This window comes from Odocoileus virginianus, chromosome 26 (assembly GCF_023699985.2).
Source record: "Odocoileus virginianus isolate 20LAN1187 ecotype Illinois chromosome 26, Ovbor_1.2, whole genome shotgun sequence".
Lineage (NCBI taxonomy): Eukaryota > Metazoa > Chordata > Mammalia > Artiodactyla > Cervidae > Odocoileus > Odocoileus virginianus.
The window spans coordinates 47,236,927-47,257,163 of record NC_069699.1 but is presented as its reverse complement, the minus strand read 5'-3'; the positions used below and the strand labels follow the sequence as shown (position 1 = coordinate 47,257,163).

The window sequence follows — 20,237 nt, the reverse complement described above, 5'->3', positions numbered from 1 at the left end:
ATGGCAGGAAGTAAAGCATGGAGCAGATCTCGGGCGGGAGCACAGCATCGTACAGAAAACGCCTACCTCTCTCACTGGAGAAACCAGACACAGACCAGCTCACCTGTAAACCTTTATTGTGCCCCCAGGCCCAGGTCTGCACAAAGCCAGGGGAACACTGGGGCTTGGGGTCATAGGCCACTACAGTTCAGGGACACATCAAGCAGGGGTTGTGGCACAAGCCAAGGAGAGGAGTGTGATCTTGGAGACCTCAAGGGGCCCACGGGACAAGCCTTTGTCCCCAGTGTCGTTGGTGCTGTGGGAGTCTCCATCAACTAGGCTTTCCATTCCCAGGGCTCCAGCATCAGTGAGGCGGCGGAAAGGCACACTCAGAGTGCCAAGCACCCCTATTCAGGGCCTGTGAGAAGCTTCAGGACAGCCTGACCGGAGGGACAGGATAACATGGGGGTTTGGGAGAGATGGAGAAAGGCCATCCCCCATTCAGAGTCTCCGCCTCCCCCAGTCACTACAACAAGTAGGCATGAGAAGAACTCAGTTTCCTGGTATGAAAAAGGGAGCTGGGCACTGACAACAGACCAGAGCGGTAGCAAGTGAATCCAGATCTTCTGGCTATTCATCCACTCCGGACTTTTCAGCCCTCCGGGAGCGCCCAGATCCGGGCTTGGAATGCGCGCTGCCGGAGCGCGTGCCCCACCCAGGCCCCTGGGACCTCGGCGGGGACCAGACTCTGGGGTCTGTAGGGCCCTGTCGGGGTGACTTTGAGCTTGCCACATCCGCGCCCACTGTCTGGGGTCAGGTGGAGAGTACCCTAGAGCGGCGGGCCCAGGGCAAAAAGCTGGGGTTTTCTAGGGGAAACATCAAGGTTCACCAGTTATCTGGAGTGGGGTCACCAGACACCAGGGGGGTCGTGTGGTCAATCCAAGGGGCCCAGGGATACTAGAGGGCGCTCAGAATTATCGATCACTCAGAGATAAGGCTCTATCAGGATCTCGGGGGGCACTAGATGGCCTCAGGGAGTTGTACGTGACCCCTCCTATTTGTCAAGGTCAGAGGACCACTAAACAACATGGTGTCACATGGATCTCTCAGGATCAGCAGGCACTCTGGTGTCTCTGGTCTCTCAAGGTCAGGGGATTCCTGGGTCACTGTGGGGTCACTCAGAGTCACCCAGGTAGTCCGAGTCCCTCTCACTAGCATCCACAGACTGAAGTCAGCAGGCGGCGTATGCCCTGGCCCACAGCCGCATGTGACCCAGTAGCTCTGCTGCCCGCTGCTCCAGGGCCCACAGGGTGGCCACTTTCTTGCCCAGTGCCTCCTCGTTCTGAGCCAGGCGGCGTTCCAACCCTGGAGATTAAGGTCATGTGAGCCAGGCTCTGACCTCTGGCCCTAATCTCTGACCCTGGCCCTCATCTCCATCAAGACCCTGACTCTGACTCCAGCCCTAAATAAGCTCTAACCCTAATCAACATCTGACCCCTTTGTTCTGGATTTTGGCCCCAGTCTGATCCCCATATGAATATGGACCCAACCTGGATCCAGCCCTGACCCTCCCACACCATCCCTCTGACCCTGACCCTGACCACTCCCCATACCCACCCACCACGGCCCAGCCACATACCCTCCAGTCTTCTCCAGCTGTCCTGTACCAGCGTTAGCAGCTCTCGGGCCTCAGCTCGTGCCCGCTGTGCCCGCTCTCCTGCATCCTGCACCGTGGCCACAAGGCTCTCCGTGCCCTCCTGCAACTCCATCATACCCAACTGGGCCACCTGCAGCTCCTAGGGCAGGGCTGGCTCTGAAAGTCCACCCACCTGGATCCTACCATCCCAAACACACTGCCCCCTGAAGTTCCTGGGGGGAACAGGGGCTTTAGAACTGAGACCCTGCCTCAGCCCAGTGTAGCCCAGTCCCAACTAAACTCCAATTCATGCTATTCCACAGTGGTCCCTGAGACCTTGAAGTCCACTTTTCCCATCTCACCTGGCCCAGGCTCCCGGCCACGCCCAGGGCATGCGTGGCTCGCTCTTCTGCCTCCCAGGCCTGCCGCTGAGTCAGGGCCAAACGGGTCCTGAGAGCCGCAGATCCACTGGACAGATGTCCCACCACTGGGGTCACATCCCCTGCCAGTGCAACCTGGGCCAGGTGGCTGGCCACCTGAGGCGGAGATCAGGGGATCACAGAGAGGTCACGGCAGGGCGGGGTGTTCACACGGTCAGGGTATTTAGCACCGTGTTATCAGAATAGGTTAAGGATCTCAGGGGAAGAATAGAGACAACAGCCTCTGAACAAGAGGTGTGAGGGAGCTGAGGGTATGGGGGCATGGATCACCTCCTGTGCACTGGCCTCCAGACCCCGAAGTCTCTGTTTCACCACCTGCAGTCCTTGCTCTGCAGACCTTGCATGAGTTCCTGCCTCAACCAGCACTCCCTCCAAATCCAGCACTTGGTGAAGAGCCCTGGCTGTACCCGCCCTGAAGGATGCAGGCAGTCAGTCCAGTACTCCCTTCCTCCCCACCCTCTGACCTCTACCACCAGCCTCCTGACCCTTCACCTGGTCTGCTGTGCCCGATGGAGGACACCTTCAGCTTTGGGCAGCTCCTGACTCACGGCCTCTGGTGCAGGGAGGGCACCCTGGATCTGATCCAGCAGGAAGGCAAGGCCCGCTGCCCCGTCTTGGGGGACGGGCACCACCAGCCCACGCCATGCCACCAGCTCTATGCTCACAGCATCCGCACCTTCAGCTGTGGGATGGAGGTAGGGATCCTGGACGTGAACTCTGATCCCTGATTCAACGAGCCTTGACCCTAACCTCTCACTGACCCTGCCTTTGATATGACTACCCTGTGTGCTAGAGGCTGTGTGCATGCTCAGTCGTGTCCGATTCTTTGTGACCCCACGGACTGGAACCTGCCAGGCTCCTCTGTCCATGGGATTATCCAGGCAAGAAAACTGGAGTGTGTTGCCATTTCCTCCTCCAGTTGTTAAATAATAGGTAGGCTGATATTAGTCATGATGGGAATTACTCGTACCATGGAAATTGACAAACATTACAAATCAAGTCCTCCTGACCCCCAGGTCTAACCTGTTCAACATTTGCTAGCACACTAATACTCCCACTGGACCTCTGGTCAGCCCTGACAAGTCTTCCTCATTCTAGGGGTGTCCTAGCAGGGTCCTGGAGACCCTCTTGCCCCTGCCCTCAGCAGTGAAGACATATAACAAGCAGACATGTACCCAAGAGGAAACGCTGGATGGTCTGCACAGTTGCTTGCACACGAGCCACGGTGGCCATGCCCCAGGACCCCCTTGCACGATGCCACATCTCCCAGGCCTGGATTCCCGTGGAGCTTGCAGTAGCCTGGGTCTGCCGTAGCTGGTAGAGGTGGGCCATATATGGAATGTGTCTCTTGCGAGCCCATGGCCAAGCCATGGTACCCCATGACTCCCCCAGGCTCCCCTCCACAGACCCCACAGCTCTGTACCAGATGCTGGCACTGCTCCAAGGTGATGACTGCTATGTCCAGGCTACGGGAGGAGTTACGGGAGGCAATGAGCGCCCAGTGGGAGGTAGGCAGGGTCCCAGGGCAAGAGGGAACACCAGAGGGCACAGGAACATAGGCCAGCCCAGGTCCCTGACCCCTGCATCCCTGCCAACAAGATCGGGGTCCCAGTGAGGGATTTGTGTCCTGGATCTTGAAGAGCCCTACGTTCAGTTTACCCCCAGGAGAGAGTCCTCGCCTTGGCAAAACATCCCCCAGTGATCCATATCTCTACCCACCACTCCAGCTTTGTCTAGCAGTTGCAAAAGCTGAGGACTCAGCCTCTGGACCCTGTCGACCAGCCCCTTCAATTTCAGTCGCAACACCGCTGGCCCTGTGGACCGGCCCGTTGCCCACAGCAGCTGCTCTGTCCACCGCCGGGCCTCCTGGGCCTGTCCCAGGAGGCTGTCTGGTTCTCCAAGTGTGGCCACGACCTGGACTGTATGCAGGGCCTCTTGAGAAAGCAGGGCAGCTGAGGAGACCTGGGCCTTGGCCTCTGTAGGGGATGGGAATGACAGAGGGGTGACTTGGGGATCCACTGGCTGAGGTGGGGTCCATCAGTCTCCTGGGCCCCCCAGAAACGTAAGCAAAGGCACCTATTCCCTTTCTCCTGGCCCAGCCTTGCCCCCACCCTCACCTGCGGCCCATCCACCTGCCTACTTGGCCTCACCTTGGGTTCCCGTGGCCTTCCTGGGCCAGGCCAGGCCCTTGACACAGTCTAACTCCTGGGATAATTCTTCCAAACGTTCACACTGTCCCCTAACCCATGACTCTCTCTCTGCCACAACCTGTGCTGTGACCCACAGTGCCTGGGCCAACATGGTTCTTTCTGTCCTGTGGGGAGATGGAGTATCAGCTTGGCCAGAAATGCCCCTTTCCCCCTGACTCCTCACTCTAAAGGACTCACCACATTCTTGGACCCAGGACTCAGACAGGCCAGCCGGAGACCGTCCGAGTCCCTGACCCTGGAGGCCAGCTGGAGCCCTCCTCCGCAATTACCCCAGACCCCTTGCCTCAGTCCGGTGATCCACTCTGTAAGTTGTTGCAGGGGCCCTCCGGTGGGGGCAAGTGATTCCAGGAGTGTCTGGGCCTGCTGGAGTTTACCCTCCAGGGCCTGCAGGTCTCCTCCCTGGCCACCAGCACCCCGGCCAGGCATGCCCTGGTGCAGGGCGGCCACCTCGTGGGCCACAGTGTCCAGATGCAGCTGGAGGGGAGCCAGGCGTTGGTCCCAGGAGGTGAAGCAGGGAGGGCAGGACGTGCAGTGTGGGAAGCCGCCTGTGGAGCCACGGGCACACGCCTGGCACCTCGGCCCTGAGATGCCCTCTCGGCAGCGGCAGGTGCCTGTGTGTGGGTCACAGCTGGGCGAGATGGAGCCCTGGGGGTCACAGGCACAGGCTATGGGGAGAGACAAAATCAGGGCAGGGAGCAGGTGGCGTTCACCCCAGCCCCACCTCCACAGGCCTAGAAGAGGAAAACCGCCCTGTGTGAGTGTGGTGGTCTCTCCTAAGCCACTGCTCAGACGGCCAGGGGTACTGGCATCTACCCTGGCCAGAAGGGCCATCCTGAGTGGCCGCCTTTGGGCAGGAAGACAGCCTGGGGCTCCAGGGGCTCTGGAGCCCAAGCTGGGGTTATTTCAGGTCAAGACTGGCAGGTGGGATCAGGAAAGAAGCACCCTGCATGTCTGCTCCACAGACCCACCTGACGTGGCCTTGCCTACAGTCTTTCCCTGTAGTTGTTTTCACGACTGTTACTTTTAAGTTTTGGAGGAAACAGCCATGAACACATGGTGCACTCCCTCAGGTTAGGCCCAAGGTTCCCCTGCTCCTCCACTGCACCCCAAGGGCCCTGTCAGGACGGCCTCACCCCTGGTGGTGGTGGAGCGTGTGAACCAGCGCTCCCTGCTCACCTCTGCACTCCTGCTCCGGGTCACCCCAGTACCCATCTCGACACCGGGAGCACGTGCGGCCCCCAAATCCTGCCCGGCAGGGGCACTGACCCGTGACCTGAGGGAAAAGAGTGTGGCCAGTCAGTGAACCAAAGAGCGAGGGAGAAGGGCAAGAGCGCTCAGAGCAGCCTCGGCCCGGATCCCACCCCGGCAGTACCCACACCTGTGCTTGGCTGAAGGCTTCTCCCCTCCTTCTGCCTCTGGTCTGAGCCCCAGGCCGGCCCCCACTCTCCCACCGTCCCCAGACGGGCCCCCTGGGCTCTCAACTCCTGACAGGCCCTTGTGTGTCCTGAGGCGGGTGCCCCACTGTCTCCACGGCCTCTGACTCCCTGACCCCCACTGTCCTCAGCAGGGACCCGAGAACACACTTCAGACCCCGTCTCTGTCAGTCACCAAATGAATGGGGTTGGACCCGTGAGGTCTCAGGTCTGCTCACAGTTCATGTCACACAAGAGCACAGACACACAGCTCTTCGCAGCCCGGCACACCTCTGCTGGCGGTCGCATTAACACGCGCACGGGCCCTCAATCACACTGTGTCACAGGCACAGACATGCACTCACTCCCGGCCACGGCTACGTGCTACGTGCAACGCGGGCTGACTCACTGGGTGACACCCCGGCTGCAAAGTGTGTCGGGCGTGGCAGCTGCAGGGCTCACAGCCCCGGGGCCCCCCGAGGTTCCAGAAGAGGGGGGCACAGCGGCTACAGTCCCGGCCCAGTGTGTGGGGGCGGCAGGGGCACTGCCCGCTGACTGGGTCACAGAAGCAGGCTTCAGCCCCAGGTGGGCACCTCACAGGGCTGGTGCCTCGGGGGTCACAGCTGCAGCCTGGGAACAGGAAGGGCTTGACAGGGGCTGAGGAACACGAGTCCACCCCTCCCCTCCTTGGGATGCCCTCACCCACCCCACCCACACACTCACGCCGGCAGCCCCCTGGGCGCAGGGCACTGCCGTGGAAGCCAGGCCGGCAGTGGGCACAGCCAGCGCCATGGCTGTGGTGCAGACAGCGCTGGCAATGTCCACTGTGGGGGTCGCAGGCAGCTGGGTCACGGGGGTCAATATTGTTGTTGCACTGGCAGGGCCGGCACGGACTCCTTCTGGGGTCATCTCCAGGCCAGGGGCGCCCAAAGTAGCCAGAGGAGCAGCGGTCACAGCGGGGGCCTGGAGTGGACCAAAGTTGAGAGTGGGTTATTTTAGGTGTCTTCCTATACCTTCGAGGCCTCTGGGTCCCACTTAACCAGCCAAAAAGTCGGCCAGCCAGCCAGGAGGGCAGAGGATAGGATGGCCACATTGTGGCCCATCTTCTTTGCCTACAAGTTTCACACCTCTAATTCATTAAAAATGGGAACTCCTGGGACTTTCCAGGTGGTCCAATGGTACAGAATTCTCCTTCCAATGCAGGGAACGCAGGTTCAATCCCTGGTCAGGGAACTAAGATTCTACATACCCCAAGGCAACTAAGCCCACGCGCCACAACTAGAAAAGCCTGCTCACTGCACCTACTGAGCCTGTGCACCGCGACAAAGACCCAGCACAGCCAGAAAAAAAGAATGGGAACTCCGTGAGGAGAGGAGCCCAGCCTGTAGCTCAAACTCACAGGTGGCACTGGCAGAGATTTGCTTTGTGGACCTAACAGGACCGTGAACAAGCGAGCGGGGCCGTGGGTTGGTCACTGCCAACCGTGCCTCACCTGCATAGCCAGGTGCACAGAGGCACAGGACACGTCCATTGGTGCTATCCACACGGCAGGATGTCCCATGATAGAGGCCTGAGCCAGGGTGCCCAGGACAGGGGCAGGGCTGGCACCGCTGGCCTGAGCCCAGGGTGGGGTCTCCATAGTAGCCATCCAAGCACCTGGGGGCAGAGGCACATGGAGAGGGTCCTGGCCGCTCATCCTGACCCTTTCCCAACCCTTCCAGCACAGCCTCACCTCTCACAGTGCCGGCCTGTGGTGGCTCCGTGGCAGTCCTGGCAGACTCCTGTGAGTGGGTGGCACGACTCGGCGTGTCCATTGCAGGCACAGGGCTGGCAGCGTGGGAAGCCCCACCAGCCAGAGAAGCAGCGGTCACAGCGGCGACCAGCGAGGCCCACCCGACATGTGCACTGCCCACTCACAGGGTTACAGACGGCTCCGGCAGCCCCCTCGGGGTGGCAGCGGCACTCTGTGGGAAGTGACGGGGCGATCGAGCCATGTAGAGGAATGACATGCTGGTCCCAGACCCCACACCCATGGGCCCTGAAGGCTCACCGCGGCAGCCGGTGGGCCCGAGGCCAAATGTCCCAGGCAGGCAGCGGTCACAGGTACGACCCGTGATGTTAGGGCGGCAGGGGCACTGCCCCCCCAGCGGGGCACACTCGGTGCTCAGTGACCCCTGCAGGTGGCACTCACATGCTGGCAGGAGAAATGGCAAGATCAGGTAAACCCCGTGGGGCCCACTGCAACCCCTGTCCTCCAATCCCCCTCCAGCCATGGCCACACGCTCACCGAGGCCACTTCCATGGAGCAGGGCTGAGATGCTGCAGGCAAGGCGGGCGCAGGCCTCAGGCATGCTTCGGGGTGGGCTCACCCTCGCTGCCTCCAGGCAGCCTGCCTCGTGAAGCTCCTGCAAGCGCCGCGGGGCCCCAGGGTCCACAGACCTCAGTCCAGGCAACTCTCTAACCCGTGGCAGGAGCACAACCTAGCAGGAGGGTAGAGGGTGGGGGGCAGGGGGCAGTAAGCCCCGTCCCACTCACTCCCACCTGCGCTGGAATTTCCGTACAATGTACGGAAATGTACAATGTACACATATTGGCCATCACAGCCCCTTCCTGCAGCTTTCCTGTTTCTCTTTTGAGTCTATTTCTCCTTCATCTCCAGTAGCCGCAGGGATTCCCTGGTGGCTGAGACAGCAGAGAATCTGCCCACAATGCAGGAGATCAGGGTTCGATCCCTGATCTGTTCCCAGGGAACAGATATCCACTCCAGTATTCTTCCCTGGAGAATTCCATGGGGTCGCAGAGTTGAACATGACTGAGACTCACACACACACATCAGTGGCCCCAAAGCAATGTAGGCAATGCCATCGTCACTCCGAATAACTGCAGCAGCCACCCTCTAATAGTGTCTTCCCTGCTCCAATCCCTTCCAGGGCCCCCACTTCCTCAGGACAAGCCCCTCCTCTGGCCCACAAGGTCCTGTGAGGCCTGGGGCCTGCCTGGTTCACCTTCTATCCTTGGCACATGCATTGCCCCCCGCCTGGATCCTCCTCCCTCATCTCTCCACCTACCTCAGTCCTCTTGGTGCAACTCTAGGCCTCCAAGACCCCCTGTCCCTGGGCCCGCTGCACCCACAATGTCCTGCTATAATTTGTGTCTCCCCTAGATGTGGCAGGGAGCCCCTAGGATCTCACTGAATCCAGGAGGATCGTGCCCCCCTCGGGTCTCCGCCCCTCCTTGGTCCGCCACAGCCGCAGGGTCACGGAGTAGCGTGTTCCAGGTTCAAAGCAGAATGGTCTGGAAAGAACCACGGCTCTATAGGGGCCGGGGAGAGGAGTAAGGGTGGGCTGAGGAGGTCATGATCATGTGGTCCAGGAACGTTCCATTTCCACTACGCAGACATGGGGTCCAGTGTTTCATCATATGACCAATGAAGAAAGATCAAGGTGCTAAACCCTGCCCTGTTTTACATTAGGCCCCTGTTTTGAATATTCTGTGACATGTTAGCTTCCCTGGTGGCTCAGTGGTAAAGAACCTGCCTGCCAATGTACATGATGTGGGTTTGATCCCTGGGTTGGGAAGATCTCCCTGGAGGAGGGCATGGCAACCTACTCCAGTATTCTTGCCTGGAGAATTCCATAGACAGAGGAACCTGGCGGGCTACAGTCTATGGGGTTGCAAAAGAGTCGGACACGATTTATCAACTAAACATGTAACATGTTGGGTGCTTCCCACTTCGTTTGGGTATTGCTTCAAATGTGTTGGCTACATAATAGGGTCTTGGTTTGGGGGTCACAGGGTTCAGCCTACCTGTGCACATGTGTCAAGGTTGCCTGGAACAGCTGCTCTGAGGGCAGTGGATGGGCACAGCGGGTACTGCGGGGCTGCGACTGGGCACGGACCCGGACTAACGCCTGCCACACTTCAGGTGCCTAGAATCAGGAGCCAGCAGTCAAGGAGCTGCCCCGACCCACCACCTGGCACCACCCACCCACCTGCCTGGCAGGCAGCCCACTGACCTGGGTCTTATAGCGGAGGACGATGTCATAGTCCAGGGCGCGAGGCACTGGGGGTGCCGGCAGAGAAAGGCCAGCCCCGTCCACCACACGTGCGAAGTCTGAGCCCCTCCCCAGTGCAGAGCCAGCTCCCCGATGCAGGGGCAGGGGCTTCCCTGGGGTCTGGATGTGAGACACGGACTCCCAGGCCCAGACCATTCCAGGATTGAGGACACTCAGAATTTAGGTTCCCATTCCTCTAGATCCCAGCGACCCACAGCCCCAGGGCTTGAGCCCCTCCCTACTAAGACCTAGTGACCTGTAACCCAACCCTGCCCCTTGGAGTCCTTACCCTGGGCAGCTGGTGGCTGTATCGGCCTTGCCTGGCACGTTGGAGGGCACAGCGAGGGTCATGCTGTCTCCACAGTCGGGGCCCGAGCCACCCAGAGGAGGTCCCTGGGGCTGGTGTACAGTAGCGGGGAGCAGGCCAGGGGGCTCCCTGGGGGCAAGTCAAATGTCAGTGTTCCTCCATAGTGTCCTGGCTCGGGATTTTTTTTTTTTGGCCACACCTTGCAACTCGTGGACTCTTACTTCCCCGAGCCGACATTGAACCTACGACCCTCAGCAGCGAGAGCTCAAAGTTCTAACCACTGGACCACCAAGGAAATCCTGTCGTGGGAATACAGACTCTGTTCAAGTCACCAAACTTCCAACTGTGCTGATTCCACCCCCACCTGGACCTGCCTCACCTTCCTAACCCTGTCCGGCCTCTTCTTCCAACTAGCTCTCTCTGGATGCGCTCTCCCTGCCCTGAGCCCCAAGGTGTGAGCCTTGATTTCCTCCTGCCACTGCTGGACACTCACAGGCAGCCGGGGGTCAGCAGGCCGGAGGCTCTGGCCATGCTCTGCTTCGGCAGTGGCCTGGTCGAAGGTGGCGCAGAAGTACCCAGACTGGAGTTCCTGGCAGCGGCGGCCACGCAGGTGGGGGCGGCAGAGACAGAGGCCCTGACCTGCCGAACACCTGGGCCAAAGTGGGGATGGGGACGGGACACAGTCGACTCCCAACTTTCCCCGCAGGACCCAGACCCCCAGGCCTTGCCCTGTACCTGTTGCTGTAGGCACCCCCAAAGTCACAGTCGCAGGGCCGACAGCCTAGAGAGTCACTGCTCAGACCCCAGAACTCAGGCTGTAAGACAGAAAGGTAGGTGGAGGAAGGAGAGGAAGATGTGGGCAAGGAGAGGACTGTCAGGAGCCTGGGGTTGAAAGTATATGAGGACCAATCATAGGAAGAAGCGGGGGGGCGAGCTCAAGGTTTGAACGCTCTTCTGTGTCCATCTGGGAAAGCTAGAGGGGCCCCTGTGGACTCCTGCTCGGTTCCACAGAGGGGTGGTAAGAGGTTAGATGACACAACCAGGAGTGAAATAAAAGTTAAAGGACTTGTAATGTTCAATGAGAGGCAAGAAGGGGATGCCCGAGTGCCCCTTCAGCCACTTCTACTGTGAAACACCTTTAAACTCAGTGCACCATACTTCTGCCACTCCTTTTAACTGCTTTTCCTTCTTTTGTTACCAAAGCTTCCCTGTGCTGGCTCAGCTAGCCAAAGCGGCGCTGACTCTGGTGGCCAGGTCAGGAAGTGGCACCGACCCACCTTCAAGGCTCTGTCTGCAGTCACACTTCTTACAGCCTGGGACTTGTCAGCTTCTAGAAGCTCAGCACCCCAAGTCAAGGTCAGATCAGAAGCGGGGGGGTGGGGGGTCAAGCCTCACCAGACAGCGGCTGCAGTCCCGTCCAGAGACAAAGCGTTTGCAGTGACAGGCACCGCTGGATGGATCACAGGCATGAGTGCCGGGGACGCGGCCCCGGGCGTCGCACCTGCAGGCTAAGGGCACACAGCTAGCTGTCAGGGTGCTACGAGACTGCTGCGGGGGCAGGCGTGCTATGAGGGTAGTAACTAGGGACAGAGCAAGGAGGACCTAGGGGTGAGGGTCACACTGAGGGTCACTCACGCTGGCAGCCTTCTGACTGGGTGAGGCTCAGGCCATAGTGACCTGGCTGGCAGGAATCACAGCGCTGGCCCCAGACGTGAACTTTGCAGCGACACTGCCCAGAGAGGAGGCCCCGGGTGGCGTCTGTGTAGGCATCACACAAACCCCCTTCCAGGGCACCCACAGGGTCACAGTCACAGGCTGGATCAGGGGTCAGAAGTGGGGACAGAGTCAGGCCAGAGGTTATGTGAAGTTCACGGATCAGGGTCACAACTGGGATCGGAGATTGGAGGGCTCACGTTTGCAGGAGTGAAGGGAACGGGGGTCCTCCCGGGGGTTCCGGTGGAAGAAGGGCCGGCAGAGTTCACAGTGGCGCCCAGCTGTGTTGTGTTGACATGCATCGCACACACCTCCACTCACGTTGCCAGATGCGAGATACAGGGCCATGTCAAAGTGACAACTGTGGGCGTGCCCATGGCACTCGCATTCTGGAGCCGGGCAAAGAAGGTGGGTAAGGAGCGGGCTGACCCATGGCAGGTGTGGCCAGACAGAGCAGGGCATGGCACCTACCCTGGCAGGCGTGGGGGTGCCCAGGCTCTGCTGCCTGCCACGGGCGGTCCTGGTACAGGCCCTGGCAGCGTTCGCAGTGGGCACCAGTGGTGTGGTGGCGGCAGACACAGTGGCCATGTACCTGGCAGGGAGGAGGGCAAGATGAGTCGACCCTGGTCCCCTGGCTTACCCTCCCACCAGCCACTGATGTCCCTCTGAGAGTACTCACCATGCCTTCTACGCTGGGTGGGGACCCAGGTGCGGGCCTGCACTCAGAGGCATGGCCGTGGCACAGGCAGCTGCCTCCAACCACTAGCTCATAGAGAGCATAGTAGTAGAAGGGGTGGCCCTTGAGGCCCCCCAGGGGCCTGTCACCCAGGGTGTGAAGTTTGGAGAAGTTCACACGGAGGTTAGTCACACGCAGGAGTTCTGGAGACACATGGAGAGCCCTCAGGTGCACAGAGGTTGTGATCCCTCTATGCCCAAGATAGAGCAGGAATTGCAGAGGGTTTCCCCCCTCTCTGCATCACTGAAGCCACCTCCTCCAGCACCTGCGCTGTGCGATTCTCCCATCCCTCTCCCCCTGAGTATACCGTTTTAAGATGACCACAGCCCAGTGGTGATCTTCCCACCTCTGCGCTGCGTCAGACCTGCTATCACCCCGGGGCTGAGACATGAACATCCCACTGCTCCCTGGACACCCCTTTCTGGTATCTCTAGATACAGGAAACCTGCTTCCCCATTGCAGTAAAGGACCCCACTCCCCAGCCCGTCACTAGACTCAGACATCAGCTCATCACCCAGCCAAACCACATGAGGTATGTGTACTTATTGACTGCCCCTCTCATTTGTTATGTCCGCTCCAAGATAGTTACCCTTTTGATCTGCTCCACTGAGCACTGCCCGGAAGATGCCTGGCCTGCAGTGGGGCTCCACGGGTCCACGGCCCCCCTTTCTCTACACAGCTTAACTCAGTTACCAAGCCAAGGCCACCTCCTGTATCTCTTTGCTAGAGATCCCTTTTCTTCTGATCAGAGGAACACACTCTAGGCCTTAGAAGGGTGAAAGGTGTGTGTGTGTGTGTGTGTGTGTGTGTGTGTGCACGCACAGTAGGTGGTAATAATCTAAGTAAGTCAAGGTGGGTGGAGATCGTAGAACATAGAGAAAAAGCCACTTTGGGGTTTGTCCTCCTGTTCTGGCCCTCTCCTGGCCTGGTTCTGGGCTGCCCTGCTGGGTTATGTTAAGTCTCTCTTGTCCTTTAACAAGATTTGCTTTATAAGGAAGAGGTCACACCCAGAGACGCGCTGGCGCCATCTGGCGGCAGCTTCCGGAATGCAGTAAACTAAGGCGGGGTGGGAGGGCAGACAGTGGACCCTGAAGGGGCTGTGATGGGGAACAGTGACAGAGGCTCACAGAGTGGAGAGTTTAAGGGGGACAGTGTGATAGGAGTAGAGGTGGGGGATAAAGATTGGGCTGGCAGGGCCAGCAGTGATGGGGCCCACAGTAGGGCCTCCTCACAAAGGACTTCAGTGATGGGGCAGAAATATAAACTGCTACTCATGCTGGTCCCTGGGCACTGGGCACAGGTATGGGAAGCAGTAATGGGACATGGACGGGGAACCATAACAGGGACCACGGTAGAAGACCAGGATGCGGCAGGGCTGGGAAACAATCGCTGGGGGGCTGAGCTGGCTTGCCTGCCTCTCTGCCCAACTAGTGCACAAATTTAGGCAGGATCTCTCCTCCCACAGGTAGGTTTCTGGTTTTCCCGACACACAAGGAATCCAGGACTGACTGTGGGATAGTTACCCTGAATTTCCGTGTTGTTTGTGTTCTCCACCAGAATGGTTGGGTCCAGAACTTGGAAAATAACCTGCGAAGAAGCAAGCCTGAGCCTCTGGCTTCAGGACAGGGCCCCACCCTCCTTCCTCTGGGCCTGACCTCTCCTTCAGTGGCAGGCTCGATGTCTGAGTAACGCTGGTCACAGACGAGGTCACCGACTCTGTGGCCAGGGGCAGGAGGGATCCCAGGAAAGTGGCCTGAGCAGTTGTGGGCAAAGTAGCGGTACACATGCCAGGAGTGGCCGTGGTCCGCTGAGCGCTCAAGGAGCAGAGCTGCTGGGCGGAATGTCTGGGGACGAGAGGGGGTCCTTGGGTCACCAGGGGCACCCGTCAGTGGTCAGGATCAGGAGGCCGAGAATAAGCCTTCAGGGTGGGGCACTGGGTCACCTTGAAAGTCATGACGAGGTGCGTAAAGTAAAAGGCACCTTCTAGGTCCAATTGGATGGTGACATTCTCAACACCTGTAACCATAAGGGCTGCTCAGCGGCCAGGCCTTGACCCCAGAGCCCAGACCTACACACAGGGGCACACAAGGACCCTCACCACTCTCTGCTTGCCACCAGGTCTTTTTGCCATCAGGGTCACTCCGGGAGACCACATTCTCAATGCCATGGCTTTTCCCGTCCTGAGAGTCGCAAAAGCAGCAATTCTCAGAGTCCTGGAGAAGCGCCCGCAGAGTTACTTGGCATGAAGTGCATGGTTGGCCCCCGCCCTCCTCCAAACTTCACAGCAATGACCTGATCTCTCACAGGGGCTGGACTTGCCCAAGAAAACCCAAAGATACCACCTCCAGAGGCCATACCCTTTTCCCTACCTGTAGTTTACTGACAACACAGTAGAGTTCAGGGCCATGGAGGCCACAGGTGGATGAGGTTCGAAGGCTCTGGACACGGCCAATAACCAGATTACCAGTAGGTGGGGGGCAGCTGCCCCCCGAGCAGCTGGGTGGAGGCATCATGTCTGGTACCTCCTGGGCACTTGTTCTGGGAGCCGGGACTAGGAGGGGGCAGGGTCTGAGTAGAGATCCTAGGGGTACCCTCCCCCACCTCGCCCCATCCCCCACGGAGCCCTGGTGATTTCTCCCCCACCCCCAAAAGACTCTCAGGGAAAAAGACCATCTCTCACCCATGGGTGGCAGTGGCAGCAGCAGGGCTAAAAGAAGGGGGCCTAGCCCGGCTGGGGCTCCTGGGTGGTGGCAGCCAGCATCAGGCCTGAGAAAGAGGACACAGAGTAGGCCCCTAGCTGGGCTGTCCCGAGGATCTGAGTGCGGTCCTCAATTTCATCCCCATACTCACATGGTAGCTGCACGCCAGGCTATCAGAGGCAGGGAGCATGCAGGGTGGGGCCACGGCGCAGCTGGGAGCAGGGAGGTCCCCAGAGCTGCAGAAACCAAGGGAGGCCGTGGCTGGGGACAGGATATTAATGGCGGCCACCAGATGTAGACGGAAGGTGGGGAGGGCACCGAGAGGCACACAGAGCTTCTCTGCTAGTGGGGCCACGGTTCAGACTAAATCGCACAGGCAGAAAAGCCCCGATTCTCATTCAAATGAGGCTTCCACCCCAGCAGAGAAAGGCTGTTCTCCGGGAGCCTCTGGGGAATGTGTCCCCCTCCCCGCCAGCCCCAGACGCTGCCTTTCAGGCTGGGCAGCCAGTGAAGGGCTGGCAGATGGGCAGGGAGCTAGTTTTGTCCAGGGTCCAGGGCCCTGCCCCCTCTCTAAAGCAGACAGAACCGATAATGTCTGAAACGTACAAGGCCCTGTTGGAAAACGTGCTGAGGCTGGACCTGGAAACCGAGCACTTGGAACCCAGGCGGAGTGCACGAAGAGGCAGTGTGCAAACTCTCCAGGCTCAGCAATCGCAGCACTCCACCCACCCGAGAGTGTCCCGGTCAGTGAGGAGACTCTGTGGCCCTACAACCCACAGCCACCCTGACCTCTGACTCAACCCCCAACCCCCTGCCATCAACTGGGGAAATTCAAGACCCTCTCCTGGAGGGAGCAGAACAGAGAACAGGCAGAAGTACTTCAGCCAATTTAGGCCTGGCCCTGCCCCAGACAAGCCCCGACAAAGCCCCAAGGTTTCAGCCACAGTAGACTAGGCCAGCTGTCTGCACCGCCCCTTCCCTGGCCTAAAAACCTGCAGCTGCAAGCTGCCCCACGGAGCCACCTATTGTCTGCCTCCAAGGGACCTATCTGGGTAACACACCAGGGCAGCCCCAAGGGGAGGTGTCCCACTTCTGAATGGCTCGGCCGCCCCCCTTTCACTCACACCCATGATGTTCCCCAGGCAACCAGGCCCCTCTCTGGCATCCTTGCTCCTGGGGCCACCTTTCCTACATGCTCAAGCTGGCCTCCCAGCAGTCACATACGCAAAAAAGACCACAAAGGGAAGGCAGGGAGACTGGAAGGTGGAAAGGTATAAAACGTGATAGATGGAACAATAGACATACAACTTGAATAACAACAAGTCACAGTGTGTTGCGCCATGGGACCACCCCTTTTGCCCGCCCACCCCACCCCACCTCCTCCAGTCTCTGAAAGGAGGTCAGTGGCCCTCAGGGCCCTGGAGAGGCAACCAGAGTCCTTGGGGTTGTGGAATCCATGCGCACTGCACACTGTCGCTGGCCACACACACAACAGGGCTTGGTTTCCCCAAACATCGCTGTGTGAAGGAGTCAGGGTGCTGAGTGTGGCAGCAATGGCTGGAGTCGTATTACAGGGGAAAGGTTCACACGGAGGATCCGCTGAGCCTGCTGCCGCACCTCGTCATCTGAGGCCAGTCTGTCCACCTTGATGGCCCTGAACTTCAGCAGCCTTGCCGTTCCAGGTCCGAGCTGCACCTTAGGGGATCGGGGCCCAAGCCGTGTTTTCTTCCGGGGAGGAAGGTCCTTTGCTTCCTCAGCCCTTTTCCTCTTCTGCCCCCCAGTCTCAGGGCAGCTCTTCCGGCTCCTCCTTGCAGTCCTGCCCTGAATAGACCCTTTAGGCCTGCCCCTGCCCCTGGGCTGGGTCCGAGCCACTTTGGCCTTGGCTTGCACAGCCTTGGCCTTGGCCTTGGTCTGCACTGCTTTGGCCTTGGCCCTGGCCTGCACTGCCCTGGCCTTGCTCCCAGCTGCCTTAGCCTTGGCCCTGGCCCGCACGGCCTTGGCTTTGGCCCGGGCCTGGGTGGCTGTGGCCTGTGTTTGAGCCACCTTGGCCTGGGCACGGGCAGCTTTGGCCTGAGCTGCTTTGGTGCCCAGAGCACTGCCATCTTTCATTCGTGGGCCACCGAGAGACCCAGTGACTTTGCAGGCCTTGCTCTGGAGCCCAGACCTGGGGCCTCTTCGAGCCAGACACTTAGGGCCCTTGCTTGTGGCCTTCCTGGGAGCTTTGAGCTGGGCATTCCCCAGCCTCTTCCCTTGACCTTTCCGCACCTTCTGGGGGGAGTCCGCAAGAGACAGCTGCAGTGATTGAGCCTTGTGTTTGGCACCCAAGCAGGCCACGGGAGTTTTGAGGGGAACTAGGGCCTCAAGGACAACGGAGAGTCGCATGGCAGGGTAGACACCTGGATAGAGGTGGGTGGGAAAGCCCACCGCCGCACCCTGGGCACGGCCGGCACTTGACTGCTTCAAGGAGCTCAGCAGCAGGTTGGTGGTAGCATGCTTGGCGAGGGCTGGAGTGGACGCTTTGGCCAGCCTGCCAGATAGTGGCATGGGGAGCAGCGTGGCCCGGCCTGCAGGCAGCTGCATGGCAGTTTGGGGAGCACTGGCTGGAGGTGATGTGGCAGCTGGGGTGGGGGCACGAGCCTGAAGTTTTGTCTGGCTTGGGGGGTTGGCTGTGCACGAACTATAGCCATAGACATCGCCGCTGCGCAGGATGGTAGGCTGGAAGCCATCATCCCGCAGGCCCTGCAGGAAGGCCACAAGCTGGGCCTCAGTGGCACTGAGATCCTGGCTCATGGGGTTGAAGACAAGCAACGCTTCCTCCAAGGCCTTCTTCCCCGCCGTGGAGATCCGTGACCAGGAGTGCACAGCCTTCTCCTCCACATGCTGCACCACCACGCTCATGGCATTAGGCACTGCAGGTCTGCCTGGGGATCCACAAACCAGCGCCTGGCACCTCCAAGACAAGAGGAAGAGAGTCAAGAAGGGCACCACGATAGGGGCCAGGACAGGTAGACAGGTCAATCAGGGCCAGCATTCATAATAGTATCTCTGGACACACAGGGGCCTGGTCAGAGTGAGACAAGCACTCCGTGGGGCAAAACCTCAAGCTTCTCCACCTACCAAGGTGGAGTGTGTGTTGCGGGGTAGGTGGTGAAGTCATATTGGTCAGATAGTTTCTTCCCATAATCAGACCATCCAACCTACTGCTGGGCCCCTGGAAAGATCTGAGTTTGGCCAAAATCCTAGTACTAAACTCAACACTGGGAATATAGGTAAATACCTCTGTCTGCCGGGAGCCCTGTACAGAAGGCAAGACAGAGATACCGTTAAGGTTCTTGGGATGCACACTGGCATACAGCTCAGCGTGCCAACAGAAGGATTCCCGAGAGGAATACCCACATGGCATGTGAGTGATGAACAGGGAAGGACCATGTGGAGACGGTACGAAAAGGGGAACAGCCCATGCAATGGCTCCGAAATGAGAAAGAGTAAGGGCAAACTTGCTATGACAGGAATCTGTGGTCAGGGCTGGGAGGGTCAGCTGGAAAAACCAGTGAAAGCAGTGCAGTACAAGCTTTGAATGCTGCCTGAATGCCAGCCTAAGGGTCCAGACTTATACCCCAAATTCATGACCATTTCTGACTTTCAGAGTTCCCAGCCAAGCCACTCAGAGCTAGCACTAGAGCCATGGAGAGCAAGCCCAGAGAAAGAGCCAGACTCTCCTTCAACAGAAATGAAAAAGATGATGAGTAGCAGGTACTAATAAATTATCTCTAGGCAATCAATGGACATGAGTTTGAGCAAGCTTCTGAAAATGGAAAGGACAGGGAAGCCTGGTGTGCTGCAGTCCATGGGGTCTCAAAGAGTTGGACACGACTAACTGCCTGAACAACAACTAGACAATCAGGCAGCCTGGGGCCAGGCAGCCAGACCAAGAGCCCAACGTCTGACAGTGGGAGCCACAGACTCCAAGCAAGACGCTTAATAAAGTGGGCCCAAGAGATCTGAGGGGTCCTAATTAAGGTTTAGAAGTACAAAATTCGATACTGCCCATTTGGAGCTTCTGGCAAGAGCAATTGTCCCAGGCTTCTCTGAAGAAGCTTCAGGCCGCCAATCAGGACTAATATCTCTCCCAATCCAGCACTGAGGGGTCCCAGAGGCAGCTCTGCAGCTGCACAGGAGCACTAAAAGATCAGCTGGGATCAGGCAGGTCCCTGGGGCCAGGAGGTGCGTCTGTGCAGCTTCCTCCTCCACCCTAATGGAGCACAAGTTTTCAGAACTCCCTGGAGGAAGTGCCCTGGGGCCCTTTGTTTGGAAATATTCTTGGATCCTCAGGTGTCTTGGGCCCTTCCCCTCTCCCGAGGCCATTCTCCAAGTACAGTCTTTGCACATGACTTTGGTTCTTTTATTCCCCCACCCCCGCCAAAGGCTGTAGTTCCCAGACTGTGAAGTGTACAATAAGGAGGGGACTGTTACCTCCAGGTACAGATATTGGGGGTAAATTGTGGCTTCCGTCCAGGTTGGCCAGGGCCCTTGGGAGGGGTCTTCTGGGCTTTCCAAGAGGCTCCGGAAAACAGAGGCTGCAGCCCGACCCCTGACTTCTCAACTATCCCTGGGACCATCAGGGGAAACTGATGAAAAATGCGGGACGAGAGCAGCCCCATCCAAGCGGAACCGGGGTAGAGTAGGGAAGATCAGGGCCCTCAGGTTGGGAGTTCGCGTTCCTGGTGCCCAAGCCGAGAGTTGACGCGGGGGACCTTAGAGGCAGCCAAATGTACGGGCAGACAGTGGGAGCCCGACCGGGTCGCATAGCCCCAGGGTGGGGTCTCTGGGCACGGGGTGGGGGGGGTCTCATCCCGGCCGCCGGAGGGCACTGGTCCCGAAAAAGCCGGCCGCCCGGCCCACCGCCCTGCCGCCTCGCGGACTGCCCCCCCGCGGCGTGGCTAGGCCCACAGCCCCAACCTACCGGCGACGCCGCGGGGACCCAGGACGCGCCTCTGCGCCGCCTTCGCTGATCCAACATGGCCGCCTGCTGCGCACCGGAAGTCACCAC

The 20,237-nt window shown here is 59.2% G+C and overlaps 2 protein-coding genes across 6 annotated transcripts; both read right to left on the bottom strand.

Annotated features, from left to right (window-relative positions):
* Positions 1-99: 99 nt before the first annotated feature.
* LOC110152417 (laminin subunit beta-2-like) lies at positions 100-16,354 on the bottom strand. Of its 3 annotated transcripts, none has more exons than XM_070456077.1 (35): positions 15,339-16,354; positions 15,169-15,254; positions 14,858-15,039; positions 14,587-14,701; positions 14,431-14,504; positions 14,144-14,332; positions 14,012-14,075; positions 12,432-12,631; positions 12,224-12,344; positions 11,953-12,141; positions 11,675-11,854; positions 11,435-11,547; positions 10,775-10,854; positions 10,533-10,689; positions 10,022-10,168; positions 9,694-9,852; positions 9,485-9,606; positions 8,869-8,989; positions 7,965-8,157; positions 7,728-7,871; positions 7,410-7,641; positions 7,170-7,333; positions 6,401-6,640; positions 6,087-6,307; positions 5,442-5,538; positions 4,549-4,930; positions 4,206-4,369; positions 3,775-4,031; positions 3,479-3,643; positions 3,231-3,369; positions 2,548-2,737; positions 2,326-2,467; positions 1,978-2,151; positions 1,619-1,775; positions 100-1,344 (listed from the first exon to the last, which is right to left on the bottom strand). In XM_070456077.1, coding segments are annotated over exons 1-35 (5,496 nt in total). In that variant the 5' UTR covers positions 15,341-16,354; the 3' UTR covers positions 100-1,210. The 3 variants fall into 3 exon arrangements, with proteins under 3 accessions (XP_070312178.1, XP_070312179.1, XP_070312180.1); XM_070456078.1 differs by having other exon boundaries at positions 1,619-1,766; XM_070456079.1 differs by lacking the exon at positions 3,479-3,643.
* A 97-nt stretch (positions 16,355-16,451) lies between these two features.
* Positions 16,452-20,237, bottom strand: CCDC71 (coiled-coil domain containing 71). 3 transcript variants are annotated; one of them, XM_020915784.2, is made up of 2 exons: positions 20,151-20,237; positions 16,452-18,137 (listed from the first exon to the last, which is right to left on the bottom strand). In XM_020915784.2, exon 2 carries the CDS (start codon positions 18,083-18,085, stop codon positions 16,718-16,720), a length of 1,368 nt encoding a protein of 455 aa, XP_020771443.1. In that variant the 5' UTR covers positions 18,086-18,137; positions 20,151-20,237; the 3' UTR covers positions 16,452-16,717. The 3 variants fall into 3 exon arrangements, with proteins under 3 accessions (XP_020771443.1, XP_020771442.1, XP_020771438.2); XM_020915783.2 differs by having other exon boundaries at positions 16,452-18,130; positions 20,151-20,233; XM_020915779.2 differs by lacking the exon at positions 20,151-20,237 and adding an exon at positions 19,661-20,089.